The sequence below is a fragment of the Callithrix jacchus genome, chromosome 10 (genome assembly GCF_049354715.1).
Source record: "Callithrix jacchus isolate 240 chromosome 10, calJac240_pri, whole genome shotgun sequence".
Classification (NCBI taxonomy): domain Eukaryota; kingdom Metazoa; phylum Chordata; class Mammalia; order Primates; family Cebidae; genus Callithrix; species Callithrix jacchus.
In genome coordinates, this window is record NC_133511.1 from 120114994 (window position 1) to 120139590 (window position 24597).

Here is a 24597-nt window from a genome sequence, read left to right on the forward strand (position 1 = left end):
CCATTGGCTAAGATACCACCATGACCCCGCCCCTGAAGACAACAGCCGGAGCCCAGGGGGCTGGGCCCGCCTCCGGGGAGGAGCCTTAAAGAGCCAGCCGCCCGGAGGTGTCCGCGCCCCGTCCCCAGAACGGTCTTGCAGGTTCACGTCAGAAATTTTATTCTCTGGAGGTACGGGTGGACTAAGAGCGGGTCTGGAGTCATCCCTTCTCCGGCTCCTCCTGGTTGCCTTCTCGGATCGGAGTCTCCTTCTTCCGAACCACGTCTGATTGCCTCTTGCTTGCCCGCGAGGAGCCCCGACGACTGAACAAGGATAGCCGCCGCCACAGCACAGTGATCAGAAGGCTTTCGTTCGACTTGTGATTCCGGTGGTCTGGGGCGTTCACGTGGATATTTTCGGCGCCTGAGGGGACGATGAGGCCTCTGAGCTCAGCCCTACCCTCAGGAAGCCCCCTCTCCCGCTCCCTGGGCCCTCTTCTTTTATCTGTGGCCTCACCTTCCCCGAGGTCCTCGGACTCTTCTTCCTGCTCATCAGACATCTGAAAGTCCTTGTCTTGGCAGCAGCCCATGGCCCCGCGCGGCCCCAGACTCCGTGCCACCCACACCAGCCTGCCTGGCTCCAGGCCCGGCTTTGTGACATTAGGTATCCCGTCACCCCAGCTCAGGGAGCCCCCACCTCAAGCTACCCCTCATTCCTTTCTCCCATCACAAAAGGCTCAGGGTCATGGAGGGTGTTTAGCTGTTTATTTACAAACTGGGCACAGAGGGGTGTCAGGGGCTGGTGGACCCAGGCCGCTTCTTCTTTCTCCGCCTGGTTTGGAGAGCTCCTTGGGTCTGCTCCAAATCTGAGAGCTTCCGCTTGGCAGCTGCCTCCAAGGATGCCCAAAGTTCATCTGTCTCTGTGTCTTCTAGGGGCACGTTGTTGGGTTCTTGAGGTTCTTGGGGCTCATCCTGGTGAGTGGGAAGAAGCTTCACAGTCAGGGGGGCCGGGCACAGTGGCTCCCGCCTGTAATCTCAGCACTTTCGGAGGCCAAAGCAGGATTGTTTGAGCCCAGGACTTAGCGACCAGACTGGGTAACATAAGGAGACCCCGCCTCCACAAAAAGAAGTAAAAAACTTCTGGGTACCACCACCTTTATTCCCCACTCCCAGAAAGCAGCCCCATCCATATTCTTGGCAATAACCCTCTCAGGATTTTAACTGTTAATGCCTCTCAGAGAAATTAAGTGACCAGAGAGGTAAAGAGAGGGTCCCAGGTCTGCATTCCAGCTGCCTCCTTTTCCTCTCCATAGGGAGGTCCTCACATCTATGCCCTTGGCTCCCACATTCCTGACCCAACTGCTCACCTCCCAGTTGTCCCTGTCTGACAGGAGGAGGCAGTTCAATTGAGACTTGAGATAAACCTGCAGAAGATGAGAGGCCTTAAGGAGCCAGGCATGCTGAGACAAACATGAATGGGGGGCACAAGGAGGCTGGGCTTCCACAAGACCATGAGTTGGGGGTAGGAGGGATCACTTACCTTATGCTCCAGACCCCGTGGATTCTGGATCCTGTGTATCCTCAAGACTCTGTCCAAGCCACAGGAGGCCAGTAGAGGCTTGGAAGGGTGGCACTGCAACCCACGGACACTGCCTGCCAGCCCCTTCAGACAGCCCAGTAGACGCCCTGAAGAAGGGGCGGAAGCATCAGTGATAACTGGCTGGCCAATAACCAACCATTCATTATTTTCTGTTTCAATCACTTTCCATTTCAACACTTAATCTTCAACAAAACTCTGAGACTGGAGCGTCTACTAATAGTTCCATTTCGAAGGTGAGGAAACCAAGGTACAGGGAGTTGAAATAATTAGTTTAAGGTTGGGCCAGGTGCGGTGGCTCACACCTGTAATCCCAGCACTTTGGGAGGCAGAGGAAGGTGGATCACAAGGTCAGGAGTTCAAGACCAGACTGGCCAATGTGGTAAAACCCTGTCTCTACTAAAAAAATACAAAAAAACCTAGCTGGGCATGGTGGCTCATGCCTGTAATCCCAGCTACTTGGGAGGCTGAGGTAGGAGAATTGCTTGAACTGGGATCAGGGAGGTGGAGGTTGCAGTGAACTGCGATTGCACCACTGCACTCCAGCCTGGGCTACAAAGCAAGACGCCATCTCAAAAAAAAAGTTTTAGGTGGTACAGCTTTTGGGGAAATCAGGATTTGAACCCAGGCAATTTGGCACGGGCATGAGGCCTCACTGGCCCCACTGCACCACCTTAGAGGGAATCCTAACCCTTATCCCCGCTCCTTCCTTTCCCCAAACATACCCTAGTCCACTCACCTTGCCGAAGGTCAATTTCTGCCAGCTGCCCATGAGTGTTTCCCACAATCACTGAGCTGAGAATGAGATCAGAGGCAGGCGGGGTCAGCAGTAACCTCCTGGAGCCCTTCCCAAGCCCCACCCTCCCATGCCTTCCCCTCTAAACACTCACTTGCCTCCAGGAGTGAGGGTCATGGCTGTTAGTGGGTACTCTCCATAGGTGGTCTCTAGGACTGGCCGGCGCTGAGGGGAGGCTGGATCATAGACACGGACCTAGAGGAAGGCTGAAGCATCACAAAAGTATCCTCACCCTCCACCCACCCTCTGGCATCTCTGTATCCTCACCCCCTCCCTGCACACTGCTTTATTTATGACCCACTCTCAGAGAAACTTTCTCATCTTAGATGTATGCTTCTTCTTTGAGCATTGGGGTGTTGGAAGAGCTGCTTAGCAGCATGAATGGACAGAGCTGAGGAGAGGTTCCCCAGGTTGGAAGTGTGTGAGCATTCCACCCCCCATACTCCCATCTAGGGAAATGAAGGGATGGAAAACAAGTCAGTCCAGTAGGCAGTGGGTGCTAAATTTCAAGCAGAGGTCAGCCTGAATGAAGGAGGAGAGAGAATGACCTTATATGCGTTTTGAGCAGAGGCGTATGACCAAGATCAGACTACAATGTGGAAAAGCAAGGGAAACAGGACAAATACAGTGACCCAGCCCTGCCTATGTCTCAAGATCTCAAATGAGACAAGCCAGGAAGATTCCCCATTTGGGCACTTCATGTAAAGCTGAGGAGCTGAGGCCAGAGATGGAGGCTCAGGCCTGGGTCCCAAAGTAAATCAGAGGCTACATCAGGACCAGAACCCAGTTCTCGTAACACCTAGCCCAATGTCCTCTGACACCTGCACCCTATAATTCCCACTGTGAAGGGGGTCCACTCTCCTCTCTTCCAGGTGAGAGGAAAAGAGGCATAGTTCAGGAAACTCTACCCTAGAATGCAATAAAGGTAGGTCACGGGCTCAGCAGCACGGCTGGAAAAGATAGGGAAGCGCTTGCTCCTCTGAGCTCAGGATGGTGAGAAAGACACCTATGCCAAACTGTGGGGGCCGTTTCTCCAAGAGGCTGCTTTATCCCAGGAGAAGGTAGGAGTGAGGTGACACCTTACCTGGTGGTACCCTGTACAGGTGACAAGCTTCTGTGATCCTGGAAGAAACTGTATGTCCTGGTCCCAGATGGGAACTCGCAGGTCCAGCCAGTCATTCCGCACCTGGTGGGGTAGGCAGATGGGGACAGGGCTGTGGGGGGCTCAGTGTGCCCCTCCTTTCCCCCTAAAGCCCGTCGAGTCTCAGACCCACAGTAGCCTCAGTCTCTCTCAACTTTAGGACCAGCTCCTCCACACTCTTGTCACTCACATTCTTGGCCCTGAACACAGGTTCCTCAGAGCCCTGCAGGTCCCACATCTTCAAGGCATTCTCTTTCCCACCTGTGGCAACCACATGGGGGTGTGCTGGGTCTTGGCGCATCCTACACACCCCAGGGCCCACTCTCACTTCCAGGAGCTGAAAAGAAGAGGAGATAAGAGTCCGTTCCAGAGTCCTTAATCCTCCCTTCCCCAACATGATCATCAGGCTCCTACCCCAGCCCCTCCCCCAACCATCAGGGCAGAGGAGTCTCACTGGGTCAGAGGATATGTCCTTGTCATTGTCATGCCAGACTCTGAGAATCCCAGAATCCACACATGTGATGACGGTGCTGCAGAGAAAGGGCAGAGTTGAGATGTTTTTTATGTGCTTAAACACCTTGTTTAATCTTTCTCCCCATCTCACTGCTATACTTGACTAATGTTTAAATTTAAAAAAAAGGCCGGGTGCGGTAACTCACGCCTGTAATCCCAGCGCTTTGGGAGGCCGAGGCGGGTGGATCACAAGGTCAAGAGATCGAGACCATCCTGGTCAACATGGTGAAACCCCGTCTCCACTAAACACACACACACACACACACACACACACACACACACACAAAGATTAGCTGTGCATGGTGGTGTGTGCCTGTAATCCCAGCTACTCAGGAGGCTGAGGCAGGAGAATTGCCTTAACCCAGGAGGCAGAGGTTGTGGTGAGCCGAGATTGCGCCATTGCACTCTGGCCTGGGTAACAAGAGGGAAACTCTGTCTCAAAAAAAAAAAATGTTCTCTAGGCCCCAAACTCTTATCAACCAGATTCCCTCCTAACAGCTCAGTTCAGAAGATAACCTCTAGGTTACTGGACTCTAGGCAGGGTTTGACAGCTTCCAACTTCCTAATTTGTTAATTCAACTTACTCAACAGGGTGAGGGTTTACCAAGTGAGGAATCAGAAGCTCTGAGAAACTAATTTGCCACTCAGCTAGGAATGTTACAAGAGCTGGAAATCAACTCTTAATATTTCAGTGTGCTTTTGCTGTTCACAGATTTATCTAACACCTTGCCATGCTGGTCTATCTGAATCTTGAGTTGCTCGCTAGGGCTCAGGATCAGCAGTTCTTTTTTTTAATTTTTTTTATTTTATTGCATTTTAGGTTTTGGGGTACATGTGAAGAACATGCGAGATAGTTGCATAGGAACACACGTGGCAGTGTGATTTGCTGCCTTCCTCCCCTTCACCTGCATCTGGTATTTCTCCCCATGCTATCTCTCCCCAACTCCCCACCCCCCGCTGTCCCTCCCCTATTCCCCCCAACAGACCCCAGTGTGTAGTGCTCCCCTCCCTGTGTCCATGTGTTCTCATTGTTCAACACCCGCCTATGAGTGAGAACACGCGGTATTTCATTTTCTGTTCTTGTGTCAGTTTGCTGAGAATGATGTTCTCCAGGTTCATCCATGTCCCTACAAAGAACACGAACTCACCATTTTTGATTGCTGCATAATATTCCATGGTGTATATGTGCCACAGGATCAGCAGTTCTAAAAGGATTGACTGAAATGGAACTAGTCTGAATTCAGGGTTTGGTCAAAGCCAAACACCGGCTTCTTGTGTTCCTTGCTCTGAGTTTCAGGCACTAAATGTCAGTCTCTTGCCTAAAATATCCCACCCAAGATGTCCAAGCAAGTCTCTCCCCAGGAGCTGCACAGATGTTGGGCCTCTGTTCTTTCTCACACCTGCCAACCCTCCCCAACTGGGTTGAGGCTCTGTATTGGCTTCCCTGAGCTGTGGCAAAGTCTCCCAGTTGCTCTGTCTCAATCCATCCTCTATACTCCTACAGGCTTCCAGTGCTGACCACGGTACTTCCTGTTCAAAAACTAGTAACTCAGCCAGGCGTGGTGGTTCACGCCTATAATCCCAGCACTTTGGGAGGCCAAGGCAGATCACCTGAGGTCAGGAGTTCCAGACCAGCCTGGCCAATATATAGTGAAACACTGTCTCTACTAAAAAAAACAAAAATTAGCTGGGCATGGTGGCACACACCTATAGTCCTAGCTACTCGGGAAGCTGAGGCAGGAGAATAGCTTGAACAAGGGAACTGGAGGTTGCAGTGAGCCGAAATCGTGCTGCTGTGCTTCACCCCGGATGACAGAGCAAGACTCTGTCTCTCAAAAAAAAAAAAAAAAAAAAAAAAAAAAAGGCCGGGCGCGGTGGCTCAAGCCTGTAATCCCAGCACTTTGGGAGGCCGAGGCGGGTGGATCACGAGGTCAACAGATCGAGACCATCTTGGTCAACATGGTGAAACCCCGTCTCTACTAAAATTACAAAAAATTAGCTGGGCACGGTGGTGCGTGCCTGTAATCCCAGCTACTCAGGAGGCTGAGGCAGGAGAATTGCCTGAACCCAGGAGGCGGAGGTTGCGGTGAGCCGAGTTCGCGCCATTGCACTCCAGCCTGGGTAACAAGAGCGAAACTCCGTCTCAAAAAAAAAAAAAAAAAAAAAAAACAACAACAGGCCAGGCACAGTGGCTAACACCTGTAATCCCAGCACTTTGGGAGGCTGAGGCGGGCAAATCACAAGGTCAGGAGTTTGAGACCAGCCTGGCCAACATGGTAAAACCCCTTTTCTATCAAAAAAAATACAAAAATTAGGCTGGGCGTAGTGCCTCACGCCTGTAATCCCAGCACTTTGGGAGGCTGAGGTGGGTGGATCACCTAAGGTCAGGAGTTCAAGACCACCCTGGCCTACAGGGTGAAACCCCATCTCTAGAAAAAAAAAAAAAAATGGTGTCGGGCATGGTGGCTCACGCCTGTAATCTCAGCACTTTGGGAGGCCGAGGCTGGTGGATCACCTGAGGTCAGAAGTTAAAGACCAACTTGACCAATGTGGAGAAACCCCTCTCTACTAAAAATAGAAAATTAGCTGGGCGTGGTGGTGCATGCCTGTAATCCCAGCTACTCGGGAGGCTGAGGCAGGAGAATTGCTTGAACTGAGGAGGTGGAGGTTGTAGTGCGCCAAGATCATGCCATTGCACTCCAGTCTGGGCAACAAGAACAAAACTCCATCTTAAACAAAAAACAAACAAACAAACAAAACACTATTAAATGACTTGCCTGTGGTTACCCAGAAAGTTATAATGGAGTCAGATGAAAAAACCTTAGCGGATTCGAACTTTTTGAAGGCAGAAATTTTAACCGCAGCCCCTGCACTTCGCCCAGTACGTGGAATTCAGTAGGTGTTCAATAAATGTGTGTTATAGGTATGAACTACGGAAGGCAGAAATCCAGGTCCCTGTCACCCATTCAAAGCCGTGTCACTAAAGGTTTGTCTGTCGCCATCATTCCAGTCTCCTCAGGGAGCTTCAACGCTTTCCCTCCACCCTGAGTTTAGCGAGGGGATTGGTCTTACCCGTTGGCCTGGGCGAGGCCACGGAACGTGCCCTCCCCGCCCGGGCAGTGTCTCTGACCCTGGAATATGCCCTCCTCGGTGCTGAAGTGCTTCACTGTCCGGTCCGCGCAGCCCACCAGGATCTGCGGCAAAGAAGGGCGAGATGGCGAGGAGAACGAGGCTGCTGCGCCCAAGGCCTCCAGCTCCAGCCCGACCAGCGGCCACTCACCAGGGTCTCGCCGCCGGCGCCCCAGCACAGAGCGCTCACCGACTCCTCGCGCCGCGGCTGTCCCCCGGCCGTGAAGTTCGTCGCCTGTTTTCGCTGAAGGTTTACCCCTGAGAGACGAGAGCCTCAGTCACACCGGGGGCGCGAGTGCACCCCTGCACTTCCCGACGCCCGAGCCTGCCACCCACCTTTCAAGATCCCAGTCTCGGTGCCGACCCACACATGGTTCCAGCGCGCGGCAGCAGTCGCCATGACAGAGCCCGGATACCGACGGTTCGCACTTCCGGCTCAGCCTGTGCGTCACCAGCGGGCAGCTAGTCAGATGCTGTGCAGCGTGTTTGCTGGGAGTTTAAAGAGCCGGAAGAGTCTTTAGGAGGATGAGGTGGGTGGATCACGAGGTCAAGAGATCGAGACCATCCTGGTCAACATGGTGAACCCCGTCTCTACTAAAAATAAAAAAAAATTAGCTGGGCATTGTGGCGCGTGCCTGTAATCCCAGCTACTCAGGAGGCTGAGGCAGGAGAATAGTTTGAAACCAGGAGGCGGAGGTTGCAGTGAGCCCAGATATCTGCAACCTAGCAACAGAGCGAGACTCTGTCTCAAAAAAAAAAAAAAAAAAAAAAAGGATGAACTGCAGCTATACGATATAATAACGACCCCCTTCGAGGGACAATTGCTTTTTATTTATTTATTTATTTAGAGATGGGGTTTCTCCATGTTGGTCAGGCAGGTCTTGAACTCCCGACCTCAGGTGATCCGCCCGCCTCTGCCTCCCAAAATGCTGTGATTACAGGCGTGAGCCGCCGTGCCCGGCCGACAATTGCTTTAAATCACAAACTATCACAAACTTTGCTGTTTAACATTAGATTAGTGAAGAATCCCAATCTTGCCTTGTCCTCACTGAGTAGCCGACTTGATTTCCAATTCAGGGCAGAGCTTCAGATAAGGATTTCCTGAACGTAACATTTGACGTTTTTTTTTTTTTTTGAGACGGAGTTTCGCTCTTGTTACAGACTGGAGTGCAATGGCGCGATCTCGGCTCACCGCAACCTCCGCCTCCTGGGTTAACTTTTTGTATTTTTGGTATTGACAGAGTTTCACCATGTTGACCTGGATGGTCTCGATCTGTTGATCTCGTGATCCACCCGCCTCGGCCTCCCAAAATGCTGGGATTACAGGCTTGAGCCACCGCGCCAGGCCCCGTTTTTTTTTTTTTTTTTTTTTTTTTTAAATGTGGGTGTGTGTTCCTTTGAGACGAAGTTTTGCTCTTTGTTGCCCAGGCTGAAGTGCAGTGGCGAGATCTCGGCCTCTGCAAATTTTTGTACGTTTTTGGTAGAAACCGGGTGTCACTATGTGGGTCAAGTTGGTTTTGATCTCCTGACCTCGTGAGGCGCTGTCCTCCGCCTCCTCTTATAGGTGTGAGCAATCGCATCGGAGCACGATAATTTTATCTATTCTTAAGATTGCCCGTGTGTCACCCAGAACAAATGGCGAGCCACTAGTTTCAGTGTAACTTCTAACGCTATTTCAAAAAACCAGTAGACTACGTAAAAACGTGCTAAGAATGTTTTACACTAACATTGTAGTAGCTGTATGGCGGTAATATAAATCTATTTTTGAAACCCAACTTATTCCCCCGAAGGGGGTGCACCGTTCCTGGAAGTACTGCAATACCAGGTCGATGCGTGGAGTGGACGAAGCAAGCTCCTATTCCATTTCCTATTTCCAAAAACCCATTTAATATATTGTCCTCGGATAGAGGACGTATCAGATATTAAACTGATAAGAACAGATACTACACTTGATCTTAGCCAAAAGGCCGAGAAGCGATACCGTTTGCGGTGCCTCTTTGGCGGCCTTATCCTCTCTTTCCTTTTTGTAGTTATGGTAACTTTCTAGCCATTAATTGTTAAATTATTTCCAATACATTATATTTCCTAAACACATTTTGCGATTTTTCTTTCTTCATAATAGTGGCTTTAAAAAAAAAATAGATCTATTTAAGCGTCCTGTATAGCTTCTCCCGCCTGCCCTCTGCTCAGATTGTTTTGCATAAACCCGCCCCTATGCTTTTTTGAGATCTTGGGATTGGTCCACTTGTCCGTCGTGGACCAATCCTCCTTCCCCCCCCGCCCACTCTTACGTTAGTCTCCCGGCCTAGAGGTTTTGGGCTGTCCAGGGAACGGCGGGGCGGTGCTGCAGGTGGCAGCCCTCCTCTCCGGGACCTTTCTTCCGAGAAGCACAGCGCGTTTCTTTTTTTTTTTCCTTTTTTCGAGACGGGGTTTCAGCATATTGGTTAGACTGGTCTCGAACTCCTGACCTCAGGTGATTCACCCGCCTCGGCCTCTCAAAGTGCTGGGATTACTGGAATTACAGGCATGAGCCACCGCGCCCGGCGTGCGGCGCGTTTTCAAAGCACGGGTTTTGGAGTACAAAAAGGGAGGTTGGGCTCCCTGCTCGTCAGTTCCTGACTTAATGGCCTGAGGCTTGTTACTTGGGCTTTTGTCTCCTCCCCAGTTAAATGGGGAAATGGTGACGCGCACTCTCGGGGGTTTGTGAGAACTGAGGACATAGGGGCGAGGCTCGACCCGCACCTTGCATTTGTACCGTCCACCAGCAATCGTCTGGCCCTTCACTGAGAGGGAAACGCCCTGAGAAAGCCAATTTCGCAGGTTCCTGATCCTCAAACGAGGGATCCCGCGGTGGGAGAAAGGTGCTGGCGCCTCAGCTTCGTTGTCCTCGGACCCACGCAATCCTTAGAGTTAATTTCAGGCCGATCAGCAACGCCGCAAGACCGCCCACCCGGAAGTCCGACCGACAAACCACAGGGCCTCTCCCCCAAGGCAGAGGCAAGATCCTTAGAGGACTGGGGGGAAGAAGGAGAGTGTAGGTAAAATTGAAATGGATCGATTTTTTAAAATAGATCAAAGCAAACCCGCCAGAATAAAAGGGATTAATATGAGGCCTTGGCTGAGAAGAGTCTTAGGATCTTGCTATATTAATATAAATATGGATCGTTCTGTTGGAAACCCCTTAACCTGGGTTGGAAAAACAGGTGGTGTCTTTGAATCAAAGCGTCTTGCATGACAGATCTTCCATGAAGGAGTGGGGGGTTACATTCTCGCGGATAAAGTTTCAATCAGCAGGCCGGGCACGGTGGTTCAGCCTGTAATCCCAGCACTTTGGGAGGCTGAGGGATTCTCCATGTTGGTCAGGCTGCTCTTTGTCGGGGTCCGGCACGTCTGCCGGGGGACTACCAACCAGCGGGAGTCCCCGAGACCGCCAATGTAGATGTCTCCTTCAACCTGAGAGAGAGAGTGCGCGGAAGAGAAAGAATATAAAAAAGTAGAGTCTGGAGGGCTGGGCAGCACAGCAACGGCCACAGTGACAGCCACAGCGATTTTATTCTTGTGGGTTACAGCTTTTATACCTTTTACTTGTTACATTTACTTAATCTCAGTAGAAAGAAAAAAAAGGGGTAAACAGAAAGGAAATAGAAACTCCATAAAAAATAGTTATCAGGGGCTTGTGATATCCGCTCAGAAAGCAGTTTAAGGGGGCTTGTGATAGGAGTTTACATTTCAAATACATTTCAAAGATACAATGGCGCCCTTAAGGTGGCTGGTTAAACCTGTTTTTCACCAGGAGCTAAAACAAAGGCTTGGCTCCAGGGAAAATATGGGCAGAGGTCTCTGCTCCTCTTAGGCATCGCAATTGCAGCAAGTTTATTGCTTACACAGAGACTGATGGGGACATGGAAGCAGACAGCTTAATGTCCTCATAAACTGCAGGCCTTTGCTTTGCATTCTGTTGTTGCTTTTAGTGACTCAGCTCGCGGCCCTTTGTCTCACCCGACAGCCCTCGAGGTGGGGAAACGCAGACAGGTCCAGCAGCCAAACTGGGGCGAGTCAACTAGCTGTCTTGAGCCCTTGGCGCGAACACTACAGCTCTTGAACTCCCGACTTTAGATAATGCGCCCGTCTTGGCCTCCCAAAGTGCTGGGATTACATGCCTGAGCCACCAAGCCCAACCTTTTTTTTTTTTTTTTTTTTTTTTTTAATAAAGATGGAGTCTTGCAATGTTGGCCAGGCTGATCTCAAACTCTGGGCCTCAATCGATCACCCCTCCTCAACCTCCCCAGATGCTCAGATTACAGGCTTGAACCAGGGCACCTAGCTTTTTCTTTTCTTTTCTTTTTTGAAGAAGAGAATGTTACAAACTTGTTGAAAAATTCGCGCTTTGAATGAAGAGACCTTCCAAACAGGGTTCGTGTAAGCAACATGGCTGTTTATTCACCTGGGCTAAGGCGGAAAAGGGCATTAGCAAAGGGTAGGGGATAGGAGTTGGTTTTATAAGTTTGGGTAGTTTTTTTGGGGGTGGGGGTCTTGCAGAGTAAGTTCAGTTACAGTGGTGGGGGGTAGGGGCAAAGGAGTATACACGACCACAAGTTCAGTTACAATGGCAGGGTTGGGTGAGAGGTATTCACATTATCATAAGAACAGTTAAGACGGCAGGGTTGGGTGAGGGCTTGTCCCGGAAGCTCCGCTGGGTGATCAGGGTCAATGGCAAAGGCAGGCAGGGGGTGGGAGACATCAGCCGAGGCAAGCAGTGCTTCAGACTTTCAGGCTCCAGGCTTGCGAATGGAGACCTGACAAAACTTTTTTCTTTCTTTCTCTTTCTTTTTTCTTTTCTTTTCTATTTTTTTAAAGACAGGGTTTCACCATGTTGGCCAAGCTGGTCTTGAACTTCTGACCTCGTGATCCACCTGCCTTGGCCTCCCAAAGTGCTGGGATTACAGGTATGCGCCACCACACCTGGCTCTTTCTTTTCTTATTGAGATAGTCTCACTCTGTCCCCCTGGCTGGAGTGCAGACGTTCAGTCTTGGCTCACTGCAACCTCTGAGTTCAAGCAATTCTCCTGCCTCAACCTCCAGAGTAACTAGGATTATGGGTGCACACCACCATGCCTGGCTAATTTTTGAATTTTTAGTAGAGACAGGGTTTCACCATGTTGGCCAGGCTGGTCTAGACCTCCTGACCCCAGGTGATCCACCTGCCTCAGCCTCCCAAGGTGGTAGGATTACAGGCTTCGGCCACCATGCCTGGCCTCATTTTTATTTTTTATTTCATTTTTTTGAGACAGGGTCTCACTGCAATCTCTGCCTCCTGGGTTCAATCGATTCTGCCTCCTCTGCCTCCTGAGTAGCTAGGACTAGAGGTGCCTGCCGCCATACCTGGCTAATTTTTGTATTTTTAGTAGAGATGGGGTTTCACCATGTTGGCAAGGCTGGGTTTTTCATTTTTATTGCATCCTCCAACTCTTCTGAGAATTTGTTGAATGTTTTCCCCAAATCAATGCATATTTGCCTTACATGATTTTGCATACAATTTTTGGGGGGAATTCTTGGAGCCCCGCTGAAGCCCATTCAACTAATCTACACATTAACAACCACAGCTGCAGAGAGACAGGAGAACCTGACTGAAGGTGTCCAAATATCTAGAAAAAAGGCCACATCAATCTGGAAAGGGCTGGCCAGACATGAAAGAACAGGATCCTTGGGCCATTGTGGGCAGCCTGGTGAAGGGCTGACCAGGAGGACCTTTGGCTCCAGGACTTGATTGGCTATCCTGGGCCCAAATTCCCTCGTGGTTGTAAGAGTTAAACAAAGAGGGCCGGGCGCGGTGGCTCACGCCTGTAATCCCAGCACTTTGGGAGGCCGAGGCGGGTGCATCGTGAGGAAAAGAGATCGAGACCATCCTGGTCAACATGGTGAAACCCCATCTCTACTCAAAATACAAAAAATTAGCTGGGCGTGGTGGCGCATGCCTGTAATCCCAGCTACTCGGGAGGCTGAGGCAGGAGAATTGCCTGAACCCAGGAGGCGGAGGTTTCGGTGAGCCGAGATCGCGCCATTGCACTCCAGCCTGGGTAACAAGAGCGAAACTCCGTCTCAAAAAAAAAAAGAGGAAGGCCAGGTGTGGTGGCTCACTCTTGTAATCCCAGCACTTTGGGAGGCTGAGGTGGGCAGGTCACGAGGTCAGGAGTTTGAGACCAGCCTGGCCAACATGATGAAACTCTGTCTCTACTAAAAATACAAAAATTAGCTAGGCATAGAGGCATGCACCTGCAATTGCAGCTACTCGGAAAGCTGAGGCAGGAGAATTGCCAGAACCCAGGAGGCAGAGGTTGAGGTGAGCCAAGATCCCAACACTGCACTCCAGCCTGGGAAAAGCGAGACTCCATCTCAAGGAAACAACAACAAAAAAAAAAACAAGGAAAGAAACAGGAAAGTCAGTTTAACGGTCAAAGACAGGTTTGTTTTAGAGAAATAAACCTGAGAGAGGCTGGCCAGTTTTGGTGAGGAGCATTCTCTCTTACAGACTGAGTAACGTATTGGTTTTAGGGTGAGGGGCCTTATCACTGCAAGGGTAGCCAAGAGAAAGAATAGACTCAAGGTCAGGCAAGAAAGTTTTGTTAACCTGCCGGGCTGCTCCGAAACAGAGGATGCAGTCCAGAGTTTACAAAACAAGGGGTTTATTTTTTTTATTATTTTTTTGAGACGGAGTTTCGCTCTTGTTACCCAGGCTGGAGTGCAATGGCGCGATCTCGGCTCACCAAAACCTCCACCTCCTGGGTTCAGGCAATTCTCCTGCCTCAGCCTCCCGAGTAGCTGGGATTACAGGCATGCGCCACCATGCCCAGCTAATTTTTTGTATTTTGAGTAGAGACGGGGTTTGATCATGTTGACCAGGATGGTCTCGATCTCTTGACCTCGTGATCCGCCCACCTTGGCCTCCCAAAGTGCTGGGATTATAGGCGTGAGCCACCATGCCTGGCCAATTTTTGTAGTTTTAGTAGAGACGGGGTTTCACTATGTTGGCCAGCCTTGTCTCAAACTGCTGACCTCGTAATCTTTGTTTCAGCCTCCCAAAGTGCTGGGATTACAGGCATGGGCCACTGTACCTGGCTATTAATTTTTTAAGGCAGAATTTCATTTTTGTTGCCCAGGATGGAGTGCAATGGTGCCATCTCAGCTCACAGCATCTGCTTCCCTGGTTCAAGCAATTCTCCTGCCTCAACCCTCTGAATAGCTGGGATTTCAGGTGGCAGATGCCTTTAATCCCAGGTGCTCGGGAGGCTGAGGCAGGAGAATCGCTTGAACCTGGGAGGCGAGGTTGCAGTGAGCCAAGGTGGCGCCATTGCACCACAACTTGGGCGGCTGAAACTTTGTCTCAAAAAAAAAAAAAGGAAAATATGACTGGCCAGGTGTGGTGGCTCACGCCTGTAATCCTAGCACTTTGGGAGGCCAAGGCGGATGGATCACGAAGTCAAGAGATCGAGACCATCCTGGTCAAGGTGAAACCCTATCTCTACTAAAAATACAAAAAAATTAGCTGGGTATGGTGGTGCCCACCTGTAGTCCCAGCTACTTGGGAGGCTGAGGCAGAATTGCTTGAATCCAGGATGTGGAGGCTGCTGTGGGCCGAGGTTGCACCACTGCACTCCAGCCTGGCAGAGAATGAAACTCTTGTCAAAAAACAAAAACACCCAAAAAAAACCTGGCCAGATTCTGATGTCTGTCATCCCAGCACATTTGCAGGCAGAAGTGGGTGGACTGCTTGAACTAAGGGTTTGAGACCAGCCTGGGTAACATGGTGGCAGTCTACCAAAAATACAAAATTAGTTGGGCATGCTGGTATGCACTTGTGGTCCAAACTGTGTCCGATGTCGAGCATGATGGGAAACCCAGTTTCTCATGGAAATTTACACATCAGTAGTAGGAGATGCAAAAAACAAAACTAAACGTCAGGACTAAGTATTTTATTACTTTCACCAACAACCAATACAGTAACAGAAATGGAAACGGACAGCAACTTGTTCCCATTATGGTGCAGCTAAGACACTGAAACCCAGCAAGCTTTTCATTCAAGATTGCTTCAGTGGTGTATATCTAGGGAATAAGTCCCTTAAGTATGCTGATAAATTAAGCTCCTTGAATACTGCCTTGGGTTAGGAAATCCAGTATTAGGCAGATTGCCTAATGAAGCTGGGTAAAACCCAGTTAAAACAGCAAACTCAGGGCTTACTTCCTTGTGCCCAGGTAGACCCACCCAAAAATATGATTTACAAGTAAGGCTTAAAAAATGAGCTGAAGACTAAAATGCCAGTATGCAAACTTCAACAGCCAAGTTGGCCAAGGACTTGGAAAATTCACCTTCCAATCTTCAAGACAGATTCCTGCAGAGGAAAAAAGTTACTGGATTGGAAAATACAAACAATTGAATATTTAACACCATGTAACTTAGGAGCTTATTAAAGGCTATTTTAAAACCAGTTAAATATTTAATCAGATACCTACCGCTTATATACCTTGTTCTTTCTCAGACCTGGAAAAAATAAAACCAATGTTTTCAGTAAGTGATGATTGTTTACTCCCTTTCTCTGCACAGAAATATTTATGGTCCCTCAGACAGTTCCTTGTGGAACAAAGCTTCCTCTTCTCCCCCAGCCAGTCCCAGTGGGTTCACCTTTACAGGCTCTGGGACTAGGACAGAGAGTAAGACGTGTGAAAGTTTCTTCATTGGGAAATTTTAGCTTAGCCCACCTTACAGTTAGCTTTACTCACCTATAACTTCAGTTTGGAAGTGAGTAGAAACATCTAGTTTTCCTGCAAAAATCAAAAAAAGTTTCAAGAGACCTTCATTTTGCAACCTTTCCAGTGTATGTTGCTTGCCAGAAGGTTTCAGGGCACATTTTACACGAAACACTTAGGCCAAGAAACTTACTGGCTGTAAAGAACGCCTCCTCAATTAACTCTAATTTTTTGAATGTCATTGCAAACCAGGCTCACAGCTCAGAAAACACCATTCAGTCACACTGATCAGACTGGGGCGGTATTCAACTCATCACTGGTGAGCAGGAACTCATTGGTAATTCAGGAATGATTAAAGACTCTGGGTTAGGCAAGTAATGCCTGCACACATTCCTCCAGAACACAGTGCTATCACACACAAAAATCACAGCCATTGATGGCAGCCATTGCAAAGGCATTTACCTGAAATTTCCCTTGTGCTGTAGAGAGAAGGTACGGGCCCTGAAGGGAGGAAGACCTAGTCAGTAGTGTCTCTGATACCCTGCACCAAGTTGTTCCCACTCAAGTTATCATTCCTGGAACATCAGATTTTAGAGTCTCAACAGCAAGTTATCAGCCGAACGAGATTCTATTTAAGTCATCACAGAGGCCTAAAAAGCCACTTTTTCCTGCTCTATATGCTGAATGAACTGAATACGGTGAAATTACTCACCCTTGAGCCCAAAAGCAGGTTATTGGTAATCGCACCTAGAGAAAAACAAGTCTGTGAGTGAAAGATTCCTCAGACATATGGTGACCCCTCACTCCCTTGCATTCTCAAGTTTCTCAGGTGTTCATGTGTTTTCACTGTCAGTCATAGTGAGCTAGTTTGATTCATCACAGAAACTGCCTACTTGGTGGTATAAGCTGCAAGTAACAACAACAAAAAAAAATCAACTAACCTCTCAGCTTCGAAGGCTTTTCAATGGTAAATAGAACAAACTGCTCCTGAATTAAAAAAAAAAAAATCAATTAGCTAATTATCCCAGAACAGCTAAAACTATTTTAGTTATGGTTGCTAGGGACAAGCTAAGAAAAGGTAACCTAATTTCCCAAACAGTTCCTTACGGAATAAGCTTTCATGCTCTCTTCCAGTTAACACTGGTGGGTTCACAATGATTTGATCCCAGGCTTTAACAGGGGGTAAGGCTGAACACTGGAGAAAGCTACAACTGACAAGCATTTGTCTGATCCTGGGCGGATCAGTGGGTATCTGAGAGAAAAAAGGGGAGGCTTTGAAACATCACTACAGAGAACAAGAGAAACCAGCAAACTTTAAGGGTTAAGCAGACTTTGGAAACAAGTATCAAGATGGCCAAGTTGGATAATGGACCCATACAATTGGAAAGCAACTTACTATAAGATAGAAGCAGACTGTCAGCAGGACTACCTGGAAAGGAGAGCAAATTAGTTATTTTAAGGGATCAGGATGGAATGAAGCTTCCTTATAAGCAACAACTGCCATCAGAACTCTAACATGCTATTAACTTTTGTACCTCACAGAACATCAGCTTATCAATTCAAATCATCTGACAGTAATGCGACATGTGGATGAGGGAGACATCACACCCTTAACAAGTACTGTAGCACTGGGCTGCCTTCTCCCTCCCCACAAAATCATTTTAAGAGGAACAAGATGAAAGGCGACAAAGAGCAGTATTGCTTTCGCCGCCCACTTTCCTCTTAGGAACATTTAGAGATGACATCCCCCAATGAATTTGGATAATTACCTCTTTTCACCCTGGGAAGCATTTGAATTCCTCAGGATAGACTGTGAGATGCTGCAACAGAGGAAGGCATTTTATGAACCTAAAAATGGCCACTCAAAAACACCGTTAAGACCTCTGGCCCACTTCTCAGTAGTAAGATGACATCACTTTTAAGTTCAGTCATATGCTTGTCATTTTCTGTTCATCACGGAGTGGTTGTCTAGCGAAGTGTCCTCCGTAATAGCATAAACCAGGTAAACCTACCTGGAGCATTACTGTAACGTTGGCTTTGCCGAAAGATGGGTCTTGTCCCATTTCTTCACCAGTAAGCTCTTGTGGGCTCAACACCTGAAAAATAACACCCTTCACTAACACCTCAGCATGAATTCAGTAGGCCCCTGACGTTTGTTGCTTAAACTACATTGCTACTCAGAAATGTGTTTTCTCCACTGAGCCATCAGAAAGAGAGAGTTCAGTTAGTGAAATCATCCCCGTAGCGACTTCCACACACAATTCAAGAGCCGTTATTAAGAAATGGCCATAAAAACTTACTGTAACAATAGAATTCTTTTCGACTCAAACGTGCGCGTAAACCCTGCAAAGAGCCCAAGACGACATTACGTCAGCACGGGGTATTTCGAAAACGCTATTTTCTGAAGCGACGGCTAAGTAGGAGGTTTGCACGGCCCGTGTCCTCAGAGTTACTTATCCTCACGAAACTCAGTACAGGTCTGTGAAAAGTTCCTCATCATAGAGAGGGCCACCTGCACGGCCCGCCATCGCCATTTTGTCCTTCATAAAGGCCCGATGCTGCTTTGAAGCCTCGAGGCCATGCCCAAGACCTCAACCGCCCGTCATCCTGGCCAGACAGCTACACCACAGAAGATATTGCGCGTGCCATGCTGTGTTCGCACAACGTACAAAAAACAAAAACACCAATAACAAAAAACACTAAACACTCACCTAACCAAGTGGAGCAATGAGACGGATAGGAGCGCCGAGAGACGCTTAAATATCTTCCCGCAGAGGCCCACGGGATTTGTGGGTGGGACTATGGAAGCGCACGCGCATACATTGACCGTCTGCGACCCCGGGGAGTTGTGGGTAGAGAGATCCGGGGCAGGGGGGCGTAGACAAAGCGCTACCTGAACCTGTGGCGCGAAAAAGGCGCGCATGCGCCCTACGGAAGCGCGCTCGCTCATCTACCGCATTGCGGCTTAGCCTTCTCTCCCAGTGCACGTGGCAGGAGCGGTGAGATCACTGCTTCACTCCGATCCTGGACTGCCGGTCGGATCTGAGCACCTTGTTCTGAGGTCCCCTTTGCCCACACACACCTTAAGCCCGTGTGCAGGATCCGCCTCCATGGAACCACAGCCTCCTGAAGCCTTGACCAACGTCGTCTCGGTTCCGCGCCAGCAGCCCAGCTCACATTCGGCGGCTGGTGTCCAGGCTCTCAGCGCGGGGGACGACTCAGGTACTGGATCCCGAGCTAAGCTCGGGTGGAGGTCCCCTTTCGTGGAGCCATTTCGGGAGAGTAAGTCAGGGCGTAAGTGCTCCACTGAAGACAGGATCTGATTTTTTCCCAACTGGCCCCCGATGTCCTGCATTCTGTTGAGTTTTCTTTAGATCTTGGACTACAGCGGGCCAACATTCCTAACATTTGTGCAACACCTTTTTTTTGTTTTTGTTTTGAGACGGAGTCTCGCTCTGTTTCCCAGTCTGGAATGCAGTGGCGCGATCTCGACTCACTGCAACCTTCGCCTCCCGGGTTCAAGCGATTCTCCCACTTAAGCCTCCCGAGAAGCTTGGACTACAGGCGCATGCCACCACGCCCGTCTAATTTTTGGTAGTTTTAGTAGAGATGGGGTTTCACCGTGTTAGCCATGCTGGGCTCCATCTTCTAACTCGTGATGCGCCCACCTCGGCCTCCCACAGTGTTGGGATTACAGGCGTGAGCCACTGCGCTGGGCCGATGGTTCCCCTTTTTAAGCAAACTATATGAATCTGTTAATCTACAAAATCTTGAGCTAGGTGGGATGACAACCCCCATTTTATAGAAGCCAAACCTTAAAGAGCTGCGGCAGTGCTGCCTGCTACACCTCCTGTCTGATCAGAGTGGTTGCAGTCAGCTATAGACTGTTGTTATAGAGACCGGACAGCATTAGTTCAGTCGTTTGTGGTAAACATCTACGTGTACAAGCACACTTTCTAAACATGTTTTTCCTCCCGAGACGGAGTCTCCCTCTGCCACCCAGGCTGGAGTGCAGTGGAGCGATCTCGGTTCACTGCATCCTCCGCCTCCCAGGTTCAAGCGTTTCTTCTGCCTCAGTCTCCTGAGTAGCTGGGATAACAGGCGCCCGCCATCATGCCTGGCTAATTTTTGTATTTTTAGTGGAGCCGGGATTTCACCATGTTGGCCAGGCTGGTCTCGGTCTCCTGACCTCAGGTGATCTGCCCGCCTCGGCCTTCCAAAGTGCTGGGATTACAGGCGTGAACCACCGCTCCCGGCCCTGAATATTTTATTTTACATCACTCAGTTGTGTTCTCAAGATAGTTGGGGGTGGGGGCAAGCAGATACACAGGAAACAAACGGAATAATTGGGCGCTGTTTCTCATCTCTCATCTGGCCCAATTTTCACTCTATTGGGGACACTTCCCATGCATACCCCAGGGGAACATTGACACTGTGCATAAATGCTGAGGGAACTGCAGTTTGAAGGAAGTTATTTTAGACTGGAATAAGTTTATTCACTAATCACTAAGTGCTTGGTCTGTGCATGATAAAGCATATGGGGGGAAGATAAGACGCTCTGCCCTCTAGGAGATTTTCATCTGTTGGGAAATTAAGATTTGAGTACATAGGCCGGGCGCGGTGGCTCAAGTCTGTAATCCCAGCACTTTGGGAGGCCGAGGCGGGTGGATCACGAGGTCAAGAAATCGAGACCATCCTGGTCAACATGGTGAAACCCCGTCTCTACTAAAAATACAAAAAATTAGCAGGGCATGGTGGCGCGTGCCTGTAGTCCCAGCTACTCGGGAGGCTGAGGCGGGAGAATTGCCTGAACCCAGGAGGCGGAGGTTGCGGTGAGCCGAGATCGCGCCATTGCACTCCAGCCTGGGTAACAAGAGCGAAACTCGGTCTCAAAAAAAAAAAAAAAAAAAAAAAAAAAAGATTTGAGTACAAGTAGCCTAAGTCCAGGACTGAAAAGTTGTAGCAAAATAGACAGAAAATGAGATAGGCCTGGTGTTTGGCTCAGCACTTTGTTTTTTTTTTTGAGATGGAGTTTCGCTCTTGTCTCCCAGGCTGGAGGGCAATCGCGCAATCTCAGCGCACTGCAGTCTCCAGCCCCCTGAGTTCAAGCAGTTCTCCTGCCTCGGCCTTCTGAGTAGCCGAGATTACAGGCGCCCACCACCACACCCAGCTAATTTTTTCTTTTTAAGTAGAGACAGGGTTTTACCATTTGGCCAGTCTGGAACTCCTGACCTCAGGTGATCCTCCCACCTTTTCCTCCCGAAGTGCTGGGATTACTGGTGTGAGCCACCATGCCCAGCCTGGATCAGCATTTTGGGAGGCAAGGCTGGAGGATCTCTTGAGCCCAAGAGTTTAAGACCAGCCTAAGCAACATAGTGAAAAACTCATCTCTACTAAGAAAAAAAAGAAAAGAAAAAATTAGCCAGGGGTGGTGGTGTGTGTTTGTAGCCGCAGCTACCTGGGAGGCTAAGGTGGGAGGACTACTTGAGCCCAGGAGGTTGAGGCTGCAAGTGAGCTGTGATCAAGCTACTGCACTGCACTCCAGCTTGGACTGAGTGAGACCTTGTGTCAAAAAACAAAAGACAAAGTGGGACAGATAAACTATGGGAAATCAAGATGGCCCAGAGTGGACAGACAAGGCTGGGGAGGTTTTGTGTGGGAAGGGCAGTTGGGAAATGCTTTATAGAGTGTGTGAGCCTGAAAGGGTAGATAGACAGACTTGGGAGGGGAATTCCAGTTAAAGACACACTTTGAGCACAGGCTTGGTGCTAGGAAAAAAAGGAAGTGTATGGATATAATTCATGAAAGCTGGGCAAAACGGGAGTACTAGAATATAAAGCTGGAAGCTATTTCCTGGGGAAAGCCAGAGAAGCAGGACCTTGAATGCAAAGCTAAATCATTTGAATTATTGGTAGAAAAAAACCAGGGAGAGTTTTTTTAAGTAGGAAGGTGAGAAAACAATGGAGGAATAAGATGGAGACAAGGAGATAAATTAGATTGCCATAGTAGCTTGGGCAAGAAGATTCAATACTAACAAGTGTAATGGCAGTGGAAATGGAAAAGAGGGGATTTCGATCAGGGGTCTCCAACTCACAGAAATCAGGTAAGTAATGTGGGTAAGGGAAGCGAACTGAGTTGGGACTGTGGTGAACTGGGCAAGTCCTTTCACAGCTCCAGCTGATTGTTGCTTTGTGACCATATTGTCTCTGTGTGATCAGATAGTCACAGTTTTCGAGAGAATCCAGAAGTCCATAATAGTGTGTTTACCCATTTGAATTTAAAATTTTTGGCTGGGCGTTGGTGGCTCACACCTGTAATCCTGGCACTTTGGGAGGCTGAAGTGGGTGGGTCACCTGAGGTCAGGAGACCAGCCTGGTCAACGTGGTGAAACCCCATCTCTAAGAAAAATACAAAAATTAGCGAGGCCTGGTGGTGGGGTTTGTAATCCCAGCAATTTAGGAGGCTGAGGCAGGAGAAGCAATTGAACCCAGGAGGCGGAAGTTACAGTGACCAGAGATCAGGCCACTGCACTCTAGCCTGGGCGACAAGATCGAGTCTCAAAAACAAACAAATAAGAAAACCCAAATATGCCTGTGGGCCAAAGGTGACCCATGATTAAGTTTGCAACCTTTGTGTGTGACCTAGAATTCACTAGAAAAGAGGGCATTAAAAAAAAAAAAGTAGGCCGGATATGGTGGCTCAGGCCTGTAATCCCAGCAGTTTGGGAGGCTGAGGCAGGTGGATCACCTGAGCTCAGGAGTTCAAGACCCGCCAGGGCAATATGGTGAAAACCCTGTCTCTACTAAAAATACAAAAATTAGCCCGACATGATGGCGTGTGCCTGTAATCCCATCTACTCAGGAGGCTGAGGCATGAGAATTGCTTGAACCCTGGAGGTGGAAGTTGCATTGAGCTGAGATTGTGCCATTGCACTCCACCCTGGGCAACAAACAGAGTGAGACTCTGTCTCAAAAAAAAAAAATTCCTGCTTGTGACAGGGCCAGTGGCTCACATCTGTAATCCCAGCACTTTGGGAGGCCAAGGGGAGAGGCTCCCTTGAGGCCAGAGGTTTGAGACCAGTCTGGGCAACATAGTAAGATGAAACCCCCATCTCTACAGGAAAAAAAAGCCCTGCCTCCCTATCACCATTCCTTCCCCAAGCCTAATCCGCCACTTGCCACCCACAGTAAACGCCCTGGGGTTTGATTTATCTGGGCAAATCATCCCATCATCTCTATCGTCTAGCAGAATACAGTTTACAAATAGGACTCAATATACACTTATTAGTTATCTACACAAATTTTTTTTTCAGTTTGCTTCTTTATGTTGGGAAGGCTGTAAATTTTTAAATGATCTTTTCCCAGCAAATTCATTTACTGTCCTACCTTACCAAATAATTTTGCTCTTAGAGAGGGCTGGAAAGTTTGTTCAAAGAGCAACCCTGCCCCCACCTGGCATAGGAGACGGATATGCAAATTCTCTCCCAGTGCTTGGCAGGGAACTGGGAGACTAAGTCAGGACCATGGAGAAAAGGTTCAAGTTCAGTTTCTTTTCCTTTCTTTCTTTCTTTCTCTCTATCTCTTTCTTTCTTTCTTTTTTTTTTTTTTTTTGAGACAAAGTCTCACTCTGTCACCCAGGCTGGAGTACAGTGGTGTGATCTCAGCTCACTGAAACCTCTGCCTCCCAAGCTCAAGCGATTCTCTTGCCTCTGCTTCCTGAGTAGCAGGCACCTGCCATCACATCTAGCTACTTTTCATATTTTTAGTAGAGACGGGGTTTTGCTATATTGGCCTGGATGGTCTTGAACTCCTGACCTCAAGTGATCCTCTAGCCTCGGCTTCCCGAAGTGCTGGGATTACAGGTGGGCCTCAATTTCTTTTCTTTCTTTTTTTTTTTTTTGAGACGGAGTTTTGCTCTTATTACCCAGGCTGGAGTGCAATGGCGCGATCTTGGCTCATGGCAACCTCCACCTCCTGGGTTCAAGCAATTCTCCTGCCTCAGCCTCCTGAGTAGCTGGGATTACAGGCACGCACCACCATGCCCAGCTAATTTTTTGTATTTTTAATAGAGACAGGGTTTCACCATGTTGACCAGGATGGTCTTGATCTCTTGACCTCGTGATCCACCCACCTTGGCCTCCCAAAGTGCTGGGATGACAGGCTTGAGCCACCGAATTTCTTTTCTTTTTAAACCAGGGTCTCACTCTGTCATCTAGGCTGGCGTGTAGTATGTGATCATGGCTCACTGCAGCATTGAAATCCTGGGCTCAGAGGATCCTCTCACCTCAGCCTCCTGAGTAGTTGGGACTATAGGTATGTGCCACCACACCCAGCTAATTCTTTAATTTTTTTGGTGTGTGACAGTGTCTCATTATGGTGCCCAGGCTGGTCTCCAGCTTCTGGGCTCAAGCAACCAAAGTGCTGGGAAACACGTATGAGCCACTGTATCCGGCCCAAAAGAAATCGAATAGAACTTCCTGGGTTGTGGAAGAGTGTGACATTGAGGTGGTCTTCCAGGCAAGAGGTGCTTTTACAACCGTGGTAGGTAACTTGGGTGTTTGGGCTACCTGCTCTTGCAATCTACTAATGTTTTCTGCTTCTGCTTTCAGCTTCATCCTGGTATACCATTTCCATCTTTATGTCTGACTAAAGGATCTGCCTGACTCTATGACTTGATGGGTTTGACAAAACCGAATCCCTAA

The 24597-nt window shown here is 48.9% G+C and overlaps 3 protein-coding genes, 1 long non-coding RNA gene and 9 other non-coding genes across 20 annotated transcripts in view; 1 reads left to right on the forward strand and 12 right to left on the reverse strand.

The window, feature by feature from the left end:
• Nucleotides 1-114: 114 nt before the first annotated feature.
• Nucleotides 115-591, reverse strand: TEX54 (testis expressed 54). 2 transcript variants are annotated; one of them, XM_035263018.3, is made up of 2 exons: nucleotides 496-591; nucleotides 121-402 (listed from the first exon to the last, which is right to left on the reverse strand). In XM_035263018.3, the coding sequence occupies exons 1-2, from the start codon at nucleotides 566-568 to the stop codon at nucleotides 200-202; spliced, it is 276 nt and encodes a 91-aa protein (XP_035118909.1). In that variant the 5' UTR covers nucleotides 569-591; the 3' UTR covers nucleotides 121-199. The 2 variants fall into 2 exon arrangements, with proteins under 2 accessions (XP_054097474.1, XP_035118909.1); XM_054241499.2 differs by having other exon boundaries at nucleotides 115-591.
• A 136-nt stretch (nucleotides 592-727) lies between these two features.
• Nucleotides 728-7574, reverse strand: WDR74 (WD repeat domain 74). Of its 5 annotated transcripts, none has more exons than XM_078341227.1 (11): nucleotides 7491-7574; nucleotides 7306-7412; nucleotides 7098-7219; nucleotides 3967-4042; nucleotides 3703-3849; nucleotides 3456-3557; nucleotides 2466-2566; nucleotides 2315-2370; nucleotides 1519-1664; nucleotides 1346-1362; nucleotides 728-950 (listed from the first exon to the last, which is right to left on the reverse strand). In XM_078341227.1, the coding sequence occupies exons 1-11, from the start codon at nucleotides 7552-7554 to the stop codon at nucleotides 908-910; spliced, it is 981 nt and encodes a 326-aa protein (XP_078197353.1). In that variant the 5' UTR covers nucleotides 7555-7574; the 3' UTR covers nucleotides 728-907. The 5 variants fall into 5 exon arrangements, with proteins under 5 accessions (XP_078197353.1, XP_002755487.1, XP_078197354.1 ...); XM_002755441.6 differs by having other exon boundaries at nucleotides 1346-1402; XM_078341228.1 differs by lacking the exon at nucleotides 3967-4042 and having other exon boundaries at nucleotides 1346-1402.
• Nucleotides 7575-8942: 1368 nt separating this feature from the next.
• LOC118146072 (U2 spliceosomal RNA) lies at nucleotides 8943-9133 on the reverse strand. Its single transcript, XR_004731529.3, has one exon. It is a non-coding gene; the product is annotated as a U2 spliceosomal RNA (small nuclear RNA).
• Nucleotides 9134-15109: 5976 nt separating this feature from the next.
• Nucleotides 15110-18668, reverse strand: LOC100895545 (uncharacterized). 3 transcript variants are annotated; one of them, XR_624096.4, is made up of 11 exons: nucleotides 18608-18668; nucleotides 18197-18239; nucleotides 17909-17992; nucleotides 17666-17716; nucleotides 17293-17325; nucleotides 16838-16883; nucleotides 16609-16643; nucleotides 16359-16397; nucleotides 15930-15971; nucleotides 15663-15690; nucleotides 15110-15541 (listed from the first exon to the last, which is right to left on the reverse strand). It is a non-coding gene; the product is annotated as an uncharacterized LOC100895545 (long non-coding RNA). The 3 variants fall into 3 exon arrangements; XR_004730708.3 differs by lacking the exon at nucleotides 18197-18239; XR_008474933.2 differs by having other exon boundaries at nucleotides 18197-18630.
• LOC118145988 (small nucleolar RNA SNORD22) lies at nucleotides 15765-15890 on the reverse strand. Its single transcript, XR_004731457.3, has one exon. It is a non-coding gene; the product is annotated as a small nucleolar RNA SNORD22 (small nucleolar RNA).
• On the reverse strand, nucleotides 16152-16220 carry LOC118145985 (small nucleolar RNA SNORD31). Its single transcript, XR_004731454.1, has one exon. It is a non-coding gene; the product is annotated as a small nucleolar RNA SNORD31 (small nucleolar RNA).
• LOC118145984 (small nucleolar RNA SNORD30) lies at nucleotides 16475-16544 on the reverse strand. Its single transcript, XR_004731453.1, has one exon. It is a non-coding gene; the product is annotated as a small nucleolar RNA SNORD30 (small nucleolar RNA).
• Nucleotides 16717-16781, reverse strand: LOC118145980 (small nucleolar RNA SNORD29). Its single transcript, XR_004731449.1, has one exon. It is a non-coding gene; the product is annotated as a small nucleolar RNA SNORD29 (small nucleolar RNA).
• LOC118145989 (small nucleolar RNA SNORD22) lies at nucleotides 16983-17100 on the reverse strand. Its single transcript, XR_004731458.3, has one exon. It is a non-coding gene; the product is annotated as a small nucleolar RNA SNORD22 (small nucleolar RNA).
• LOC118145981 (small nucleolar RNA SNORD28) lies at nucleotides 17395-17469 on the reverse strand. Its single transcript, XR_004731450.3, has one exon. It is a non-coding gene; the product is annotated as a small nucleolar RNA SNORD28 (small nucleolar RNA).
• Nucleotides 17787-17858, reverse strand: LOC118145982 (small nucleolar RNA SNORD27). Its single transcript, XR_004731451.1, has one exon. It is a non-coding gene; the product is annotated as a small nucleolar RNA SNORD27 (small nucleolar RNA).
• Nucleotides 18069-18141, reverse strand: LOC118145983 (small nucleolar RNA SNORD26). The gene has a single exon (XR_004731452.1). It is a non-coding gene; the product is annotated as a small nucleolar RNA SNORD26 (small nucleolar RNA).
• A 183-nt stretch (nucleotides 18669-18851) lies between the features above and the next one.
• The window catches only part of SLC3A2 (solute carrier family 3 member 2), a 41161-nt gene continuing 35415 nt past the window's right edge, over nucleotides 18852-24597 (forward strand). The window contains exon 1 of the mRNA XM_003734288.5: nucleotides 18852-19118. Coding sequence (XP_003734336.1) covers nucleotides 19007-19118 — 112 coding nt within the window. The 5' untranslated portion in view covers nucleotides 18852-19006. The remainder of the gene's footprint in view (nucleotides 19119-24597) is intronic.

Excerpts from the sequence above, each read along its gene's own strand:
- TEX54 (XM_054241499.2), bottom strand. The coding sequence starts at position 568 with ATGGGCTGCTGCCAAGACAAGGACTTTCAGATGTCTGATGAGCAGGAA.
- WDR74 (XM_002755441.6), bottom strand. The coding sequence starts at position 7,554 with ATGGCGACTGCTGCCGCGCGCTGGAACCATGTGTGGGTCGGCACCGAG. Across the intron at positions 7,413-7,490 it reads CGAGACTGGGATCTTGAAAG|GGGTAAACCTTCAGCGAAAA; the intron begins GTGGGTGGCAGG and ends CTCGTCTCTCAG. Across the intron at positions 1,403-1,518 it reads CACGGGGTCTGGAGCATAAG|GTTTATCTCAAGTCTCAATT; the intron begins GTAAGTGATCCC and ends CATCTTCTGCAG.